Source organism: Oncorhynchus gorbuscha, linkage group LG02 (genome assembly GCF_021184085.1).
Source record: "Oncorhynchus gorbuscha isolate QuinsamMale2020 ecotype Even-year linkage group LG02, OgorEven_v1.0, whole genome shotgun sequence".
In the NCBI taxonomy this organism is placed as follows: Eukaryota; Metazoa; Chordata; class Actinopteri; order Salmoniformes; family Salmonidae; genus Oncorhynchus; species Oncorhynchus gorbuscha.
The window spans coordinates 83,115,669-83,125,000 of NC_060174.1; the positions used below are offsets into that span (position 1 = coordinate 83,115,669).

The 9,332-nt window shown below is 41.3% G+C and overlaps 1 protein-coding gene across 3 annotated transcripts; it reads left to right on the top strand.

Annotated features, from left to right (window-relative positions):
• Positions 1-1,067: 1,067 nt before the first annotated feature.
• LOC124011173 (exonuclease V-like) lies at positions 1,068-7,881 on the top strand. 3 transcript variants are annotated; one of them, XM_046324287.1, is made up of 6 exons: positions 1,068-1,383; positions 5,447-5,549; positions 5,658-5,888; positions 6,185-6,292; positions 6,566-6,738; positions 7,068-7,881. In XM_046324287.1, exons 3-6 carry the CDS (start codon positions 5,798-5,800, stop codon positions 7,605-7,607), a joined length of 912 nt encoding a protein of 303 aa, XP_046180243.1. In that variant the 5' UTR covers positions 1,068-1,383; positions 5,447-5,549; positions 5,658-5,797; the 3' UTR covers positions 7,608-7,881. The 3 variants fall into 3 exon arrangements, with proteins under 3 accessions (XP_046180243.1, XP_046180223.1, XP_046180234.1); XM_046324267.1 differs by lacking the exon at positions 1,068-1,383 and adding an exon at positions 2,714-3,245; XM_046324278.1 differs by lacking the exon at positions 1,068-1,383 and having other exon boundaries at positions 5,113-5,549.
• Positions 7,882-9,332: the final 1,451 nt, after the last annotated feature.

Below are 9,332 nucleotides of genomic sequence, written 5' to 3' on the forward strand. Positions count from 1 at the left end.
AAAAAGCTTGTGCAAGCAAGGAGGCCTACAAACCTGACTCAGTTACACCAGCTCTGTCAGGAGGAATGGGCCAAAAATTACCCAACTTATTGTGGGAAGCTTGTGGAAGGCTACCCAAAATATTTGATCCAAGTTAAACCATTTAAAGGCAATGCTACCAAATACTAATTGAGTGTATGTAAACTTCTGACCCACTGGGAATGTGATGAAAGAAATAAAAGATGAAAAAAATTCTCTCAACTATTATTCTGACATTTCACATTCTTAAAATAAAGTGGTGATCCTAACTGACCTAAGACAGGGAATTTTTACTAGGGTTAAATGTCAGGAATTGTGAAACACCAAATACATTTAAACTGAGTTTATGTAAACATCCAACTTCAACTGTAAATGTTGCCGTGTTACAATTTGTTTTTCATCACCTTTATTTAACCAGGTAGGCCAGTTGAGAACAAGTTCTCATTTACAACTGCGACCTGGCCAAGATAAAGCAAAGCAGTGCGACAAAAACACGTTTTTTCTAAATAAACGTGATTGAATAAAACCCTTTTTTTTTACTGCAATATAGGCCAACACATATGCTTCTGTTCTTCACTACACCAATTCCTACATTAGACCATTTCCATTTGAACAAAGTAAATATTTTCTATTGAACAATAAGAAACACACATGGTACACTGCGGTCTTCTGATGGTGGAACAGCTCAACCTAATGCACCAGTAATCCCTATCATCAGCACCTATTACAGTATTATTAACCTTTCACCTCTATATTCTTAGGTTAAGCAGCTTTCATTAGCACACCTGGATCCAGCAAGAAAGGAAGTGGAAACCAATCAACAGGTGTGTTAAGGTCACAATCATCCCATATCATTGCATTCAGTATTCCCATATGAATCATATATGTTGGGTTAATAGAATGCCCCCCTATGCCTCTTTAGTGTCATTTTGATAAACCATTTCCTCTCCGTTTCAAGTTGATCAGAATAGACACTGCCATGATGACCAACAGCCATCTCCATCATCTTGCCCAAGTACAAATGGATTTGTCACATGCGCCGATCACAAGCCCTTAACCGACAATGCTCTAGGTTAAGAAAAAAAGTTAAGTAGAAAATAGAAGTAAACAAATAATTTAACAGCAGCAGAAAAATAACAATAGTGAGGCTATATACAGGCGCTACCTGTACAGAGTCAATATGCAGGGGGCACCGGTTCGTGGGGGTAATTGATGGCCTCTTCCTTCCTTATCTCCTCCTTTCTGATGCGCAGCTCCTCCTCTCTCAGGAGCTGGGGTTTGATGAAGTTGCCGAAGATGTTCTTGCTGTCAATCCCCAAGGCGGAAGATTGGCGTGCCTCCCTCGTTGGCTGAGATGAGGAGCTTGTAAGTAATGCCTCAATCATAATGCCTCAACAGTTGCAAAATAAGGCTTGACTGTTTTTTTGGGAAAATCTCACTGTTGTGGTGGCAGCCACAACACTGTTTATTTTCCAGCTTGAGGCAATAACATGGACCTGTGGGTCAGTGAGGTGTAGTTATATAAAAACCACCTGGAAGCCGTGTTTGAGTGGTTTTATATCCTCACTGTCAGATAAGTTATTCATCTACACAGATCCAAACTGTAATTCCCCCTCATCGCATTTTAATAAGGTTATGGCAAAATACAACATCGAATCCACTGTCGGTGAGTCTGCTGAGGGACCTTGAGTTCTCAGTTTCTAAACGCTCATTACGCTTCGATCACACCTAGAGCGTCATTGCATTTTGGTACACCAGAATCACATTCATTTCCAATGAAGCGCCTTGCAGCGTGTTAGGTGTGGTGCATAGGTTGGATTTGTCTAAAGTATGCCTCAAACTATGCATAGATGACTTGACATAAATGGTAGCAGAAGGTGAATGTTAAGCTTTTGTTGCATACATATCCATATGATGCATACGATTGTGCACAATGACGCTTTAACACACCGAGCGTTAGGTCATTTTGAGCTTCGCCAGACCGAGATGAGATTCTGTCAGCAAGCTTGGTTGCCCTCAATCCCCAGATGCGACTATTTATATGATTTAAAAATAATAATACTGTATGCTCCATTACCAATTCTCAGACTGACCTCCGCCATGTTTGCAAGGAGCAAAGAACAACATTTCTGGTTACTCTGCAACAGGCCGGTATTTGGAAAGCTAAGGAAGTGGCCAATCAAATATAACAAACAGTTTGAGCAGCAGTGCATTACGTCATGGTAATACGCAACATTTGTTTCAGGGGGAATTTGATACAAAATATCCATAGGAAGACATTCCAAACATGGGTCTGCTATCTCAGGAGGCCGTTCTTGCTAATGATTGCGTACTTGAACTCAGCTCGCCAAACTTGAAAAACTATTAAAAAAATAAGTATATAAGTACTCAAAATAGACCAAATTAATATAACTCAAGAAATCTGTCACAAATTGACGTTTTTTGCAGAGGAGATCTTAGTCTCGCAATTTTACATCTAACTAATGTTTGGTGCAGTAATTGTCAATTAAAGAAATTGCATGAAAACGACTCGATTCCCGTTGAATGACAACAGACTTTATTGAAGAGTCCCTACTGTTGACCAATCACCGACGAAGTCCGAAACGAACAAAAACGTCCCAAAATGTCGTCATAGGCAAAAAGCCTGATATGGACAGTGATGGTTCAGAGACGGCAGGAACAGTGGAATAGAGATTCTAAGGGGAGGCATTTATTTGAAGTACTGAGGAAAGCCAGGGAGGACGACATGAAGGGACAGGAGAGGAGGCTAGTCTAATAAGACCTTAAATGTGATAATCACACTTTCCTATTACCAGGAAACTGAAACCGTTGCGCATGTATTGCTACAGTGCGAGAGGGACAGAGCAAGACTGCGTTCTAGTATGAGGGGGATACAGGACATCCGTTTAAAGAGTATATTGAGTAGAATCTTATATATAACCCCTACCTGCCAGCAACGGTGCTGGAAAGCTACGGAAGTGGTGCTGGCAGGGTTTAGTTTCTCCACACTCCAGTACAGTAAGTGGAGGTAATGCACCATTACATTGGATGCTAACCGCTGATAAACCCCACCGAAGAAGAAGACGAATATTTGGATGAGGATGCATGCGGTCACCTTTACAGGAATAATTTTGCAATGAATTCCAACATAACGTCAACGGAACCATCGGACGACTGGGGTGATATAAGTGATGCAGAATTACTCGATGTACAGTCAGAGCATCTCGGTGAGTAACCCTTGATCATGGTTCTCAGTTCTATTACACATAAGTCATTGGACCAAGGCGTTTTCTGCATGGGGAAGTTTTGTTAAAGATCCCGACTATGGAGCCAGATAGCTGCCATAAGGTTGAACTTACATATCGTTAGGATCGTAAGAAAATCCATATGTTAATTGTCAGGATAATAAGACAAGCAATGTGTGAAACACATCCATTAAATTAGATATGTAAACGTATGTTACGACTATGAATTATTTTTTAAAGTACCTATAACTAGGCAAGTCAGTTAAGAACAAATTATTATTTTCAATGACGGTCTAGGAACAGTGGGTTAACTGCCTTGTTCAGGGGCAGAACGACAGATTTGTACCTTGTCAGCTCGGGGATTCGATCTTGCAACCTTTTGGTTACTAGTCCAACGCTCTAACCACTACTTCAACATTTACACATTAAATTCTTACTTTAGATCTCCCTTTACTCTGTTACAATTGTTTATATATGTACAAACCTTTGTCAGGAATTGAAGTTAGCTAGTCAATCAAACAACTCTAGGCCAGATGTTATTTGCTTTGCAGCTTTCGGTTTCATTTCCAAAATAAAAGTCTATAGCTTGTTTTAGAACGTCAATTCATAACAACATTTTACCAGTAGACGGCGTAGTGTAGGCTTGGGCCTTAAGCAAATGACTTGTGTGAGAATAATACTATAAAGACACAGAAGAGCCTTGTCTTGAAAGACTCGTCTGAGCTGCAAAATGGAAAGTAAATTATTTAGGCTTATTCAAAAATCTAAATATGCCATGCTGTTTTAGAATATATTTTTAAAGCTGCGTGGGGCTACTTTTGTAATCATGTTATTGCCATTTGCGTTGCACAACCGCATCACACAGAGGCTATATCCATATCAATAAATGAGACAAACATTTATTTTAATTTAATCTTGGTTATAAGCTGTCTAAATAGCCAAGGGGTCCCAAATGGTCAAGACTATCTATAGCTTATTATTATTGCCAGATGTGTTTTCCCTATCAGCCACTTCATGTGCTTTTTCAACCATTTTGTTAAACATGTATTGAGAGGCTTTATTTTAAGGGGAGGCCTATATATTTAAGGGGAGGCCTATATTTAAGGGGAGGCCTATAAACACAAATAGAGTTCTAAAATAATTCCACAAGACACCAGGACCCAAAATGATAGCCTAAATTGTAATGCGTACAAGTTGAAGGCCTATCTTTTTTATTTGGATAGGCCTAAATTAAACATTGAATTATTAAAGTTATAGGCTAAAGAACTTGAATTTAGATAATTTTGAATACACACATGGATTTCTGTTCTCTTTGATTTAGTTCCTAGTGCAACTGAATGAATTACAGAATGGATGGCATACTGAACTGAATGGATTCATTTAATTTTCCTATGTTGGAATGATGAGTTGCATGCATGTTCTGCACTTTATTTGGCTAGTAGGCAAATAGGCCTACATTAGGGTATAATGACTATGGCGTGAATAGCCTATACGCAGACTACCTAATACCACTGCAACAGAGTTATTGTGGAGTGTGGGGAATAAGCTTATGCCAGACTTGGCCTACGTTTAACCTCTCCCTTTTTCATTTCAAAGTCCATACAGTGGGGGGGGGTATTTAGTCAGCCACCAATTGTGCAAGTTCTCTCACTTAAAAAGATGAGAGGCCTGTCATTTTCATCACAGGTACACTTCAACTATGACAGACAATTTTTAATGAATTTATTTGCAAATTATGGTGGAAAATAAGTATTTAGTTGGACTAGTAACCGGAAGGTTGCGAGTTCAAACCCCCGAGCTGACAAGGTACAAATCTGTCGTTCTGCCCCTGAACAGGCAGTTAACCCACTGTTCCCAGGCCGTCATTGAAAATAAGAATGTGTTCTTAACTGACTTGCCTGGTTAAATAAAGGTTCAAATAAAAAATCAAATAAAAACTTCCTTTCTTGCTGGATCCAGGTGTGCTAATGAAAGCTGCTTAACCTAAGAATATAGAGGTGAAAGGTTAATAATACTGTAATAGGTGCTGATGATAGGGATTACTGGTGCATTAGGTTGAGCTGTTCCACCATCAGAAGACCGCAGTGTACCATGTGTGTTTCTTATTGTCCACTAGAAAATATTTACTTTGTTCAAATGGAAAGGGTGCAGTTTCTACAACTCTTTCATGTGACCACCTCTAGCCCCTCCTGACCGGTCCAGTCCGACTCTCGGTGGGAATGTTGGTGATGATGGTCAGTCCCTTGAAACAACCGAGAAGAGGATCGATTACCTCATTAAAAAATGGTAAACCCATTCAAGCAAATACAATTCAACCCAGAAAAGTCAACATTTTCCCTGTCAGTCTATGCTTTTGATCAGCAACAAAGCATTGTGTGTGTCTGTGTGTATCAGGCCTAACCTCGCTACCCTGTTCGAGAGGGTGAAGAACCGGAGTGCTGCCTTGTCTGTCCCTAACCAGAGCCCAATGGAGAGATTCCTTAAACGTCACCTGTGTTACGCAGCTATGTGAGCAGTCTTGGTGTGAGATCAAAATGGCCTATGGGTTCATTAAGCCTAAAGTAAGGATGCTAGAGATGCAAAATACAGAAGTGACAACTGGGGCCAGTATTCATCTCGCCAGAGGTAAGCAGCACGTTGTGCTTATGATGTGATTCCATATCTCTTCCCATACGACTGTTGTGCCCTACATTAGAAAATAAGGTTGTATTACCATAACCATTCTAAACTAGGCCCACCTCATGAGCCAATGCTGAGTTAGAGAAGAGCATTGGCACATAGAATACTTTCATGTTAGTAATTTTGTAACCTACACATGCATCCACAGGGATTTATGCTATCATTGATATTTGCTTTCCATATAAATGTTATGTAGGAAACTAGTTATAACCCATGTCCTGACCTTGTATCTCTGTGTCCAGAACTGGAGGTGAAACCAAATGTTGTGACTGTGGCTGCTGTCACCAGGGAGGACAGGGAGGCTCTGAAGCTAATCAACATGCTACAGATGGTCCCAGCTTTAGAGGCAGGTATGGTGGTACATTACTTGTATTTATTGAACCCTTATTTTACCAGGTAAGTTGACAGAACACATTCTCATTTACAGCAACAACCTGGGGAATAGTTACAGGGGAAAGGAGGGGGGATGAATGAAGCTTGGGATGATTAGGTTACATTGCATATCCATGTTTTTTCAGAATGCCTGAATCCTGACAATCTGCCCAATCTTGAGCCCTCTGAAGAGGGAAATGTAAAATAACCACAAGAGACGGCTGTCACAGAATTGCATGTGTGTGTCCCAGGCCAGCTTGTGCGGGAGTTCCCAGTGTTTGGTGTGTTGGAAGGGATGTTCTTCATGGGTGTGGTTGATGAGCTGTATCGTAGTGACTCTGGGGAACTGGTCCTGAGTGAACTGAAGACCCGCAGTCACAACTCTCTGCCCCGCCCAGCCCAGACCAAGGGACACGCTCTACAGGTACACTACAGACAGTCAAACACTCTTATATTTCTCTCTGACCTCCCCTCACTTTCTGGTCTCTGACATTTCTCTGTAACCTCTCTCTCTGGTCTCTCTATCTGTGTTCTCTGACCTCTATCTGGCTTTGACCTCCCTCTGAGCCCTCTCTCTGGTCTCCTTTATTTCTCTGTGGTGTCTGACCCCTATATGATCTATCTCTTTGATCCATCTCTCTATGACCTTTACCTCTGCTTCTCTCTCTCTCTCTCTCTCTCTCTCTCTCTCTCTCTCTCTCTCTCTCTCTCTCTCTCTCTCTCTCTCTCTCTCTCTCTCTCTCTCTCTCTCAGGTGGGTATGTACAAGCTCTTGTTTGATTCCATGGTAAAGGGTTCTTTGAAGAGGGACCATCTCCTCCACAACCTTCAGCTGGATCCTAATCGGGTCCTTGGATCAGACCTCCAGACCCACACCCAGTCACTGAGCCTCCAGGCAGTCACGTTCAGAGAGCTCCTTGACCACCTACTGGTCGTCCTTACCTGTTCTAACCTCCATGCTATCGACAAGCTACGCCTGGAGTATAGCCACCAGAGCTCCGGAAAGCTCATTGGCACCAGGGAGGTAGCGTTTGAGGAAGCCCAGCTTAGGACTAATATCAGGGGCTACCTGGCTTACTGGAGGGGCGAGAGGGTGCCCCAGGGAGTGGAAGTGGAGGAGGCCTGGAAGTGCAGGATGTGTCCCTATGAGGAGACCTGTGACTGGAGGAGGGATAGATCACAAAGGCTAACAATGGTGAATAAGAGAGCCAAGTTGGAGTGTCCTAAGTCAGATGGTCCCAAGCCGAACGGTTCGAAATTGAATGGGTCGAAATTGGGAGTCGAATACCGGTAGTTCTCCTGAATTAAATAGCCCTAAACATACAGAACCCCAGGCATGTCTCCTGTAATGATTTTCTGGGTGTAGTGTGAAGTTCCGGAAGGTTCTATCTATGTATCCTTGAAGGTGTAAGCCTATTAAGCAATATTAAAGTCAGGGTTGTTTAGAGCTAAAGTGCCTTCAGAAAGTTCACACCCCTCGACTTTTTCCACATTCTGTTGTTACAGCCTGAATTTCAAATGGATTAAATAGAGATATTGTGTCACTGATCTATACACAATACCCCATAATGCCAAAAATGAAAAGCTGAAATGTCTTGAGTCAATAAGTATTCAACCCTTTTTATGGCCTAAATAAGTTCAGGAGTAAACATGTGCTTAATATGTTACATAAATTGCATGGACTCACTCTGTGTACAATAGTGTTTAACATGATTTTAAAATTATTATCCCATCTCTGTACACCAGTGATTCCCAACCCGAGGTACTAGGACCCCTGGGGGTACTTGGCCGATCCACAGGGCGTACCTGGGAAGAGACACCTGAGACACCTGAGACCTAAAAATGCACATGAGGGGGTACTTCAGGGGTACTCCGGGCAGAGCTAAATTTAATTGATGGTACAGTAACCCGAAAAAGATTTGGAACCACTGCTGTACACCCCACATACAAATACCTGTAAGGTCCCTCAGACGAGCAGTGAATTTCAAGCACAGATTCAACCACAACGACCAGGGAGGTTTTCTAATAGTTCGCAAAGAAGTGGACCTATTGGTAGATTGGTAAAAAAGAAAGTGCATGCATTGAATATCCATTTGAGCATGGTGCAGTTATTAATTACACTTTGGATGGTGAATCAATACACCCAGTCACTTCAAAGCTACAGGCGCCCTTCCCAACACAGTTGCCGTAGAGGAAGGAAACCGCTCAGGGATTTCACCATAAGGCCAATGGTGACTTTAAAACAGTTAGAGTTTAATGACTGTGATAGGAGTTAACTGAGGATGGATCAACAACATTGTAGTTACGCCACAATACGAACCTAAATGACAGACTGAAAAGAAGGAAGCCTGTACAGATTTAAAATATTTCAAAACATGCACCCTGTTTGCAATAAGGCACTAAAGTAATACTGCAAGAAATGTGGCAAAGAAATTATCTTTTTGTCCAGAATACAAAGTGCTATGTTTGGGGCAAATCCAACACATCACTGAGTAACACTCTTCATATGTTCAAGCATGTTGGTGGCTGCATCATGTTATTAGTATGCTTGTCATTAGCAAGGACTAAAGGAGTTTAAAAAAAAATGGAATAGAGCTAAGCACAGGCAAAATACTAGAGGAAAATGTGGTCATCTGCTTTCCAACAGATACCTTTCAGCAGGACAATTACCTAAAACACAAGGACAAATATACACTGGAGTTGCTTACCAAGGCAACATTAAATGTTCCTGAGTGGCCTAGTTACAGTTTTGACTTAAATTGGCTTGAAAAGCCATTGAAAGACTTGAAAATGGCTGTTTAGAAATGATCAACAACTGGTTTATGAGCTTGAAGAATTTTTTTTTTTTTTTTAAATGTGCAAATATTGTACAATCCAGGTGTGCAAAACTCTTAGACTTACCCAGAAAGACTCACCACTGTAATTGCTGCCAAAGGCGATTCTAGCATGTATTAACTCTGGGTTTCCGTTAAATAAAAAAGTTCAATGTCAGTGGAGAGAGTGAAAAATCAAGGGTATG

What these genes read in the sequence shown, in the direction of transcription:
- LOC124011173 (XM_046324287.1), top strand. Translation starts at nt 5,798, where the DNA reads ATGGCCTATGGGTTCATTAAGCCTAAAGTAAGGATGCTAGAGATGCAA. An exon ending in CAGTATTCATCTCGCCAGAG is followed by an intron (nt 5,889 to 6,184) that starts GTAAGCAGCACG and finishes CTCTGTGTCCAG; the next exon opens with AACTGGAGGTGAAACCAAAT. An exon ending in GGTCCCAGCTTTAGAGGCAG is followed by an intron (nt 6,293 to 6,565) that starts GTATGGTGGTAC and finishes TGTGTGTCCCAG; the next exon opens with GCCAGCTTGTGCGGGAGTTC.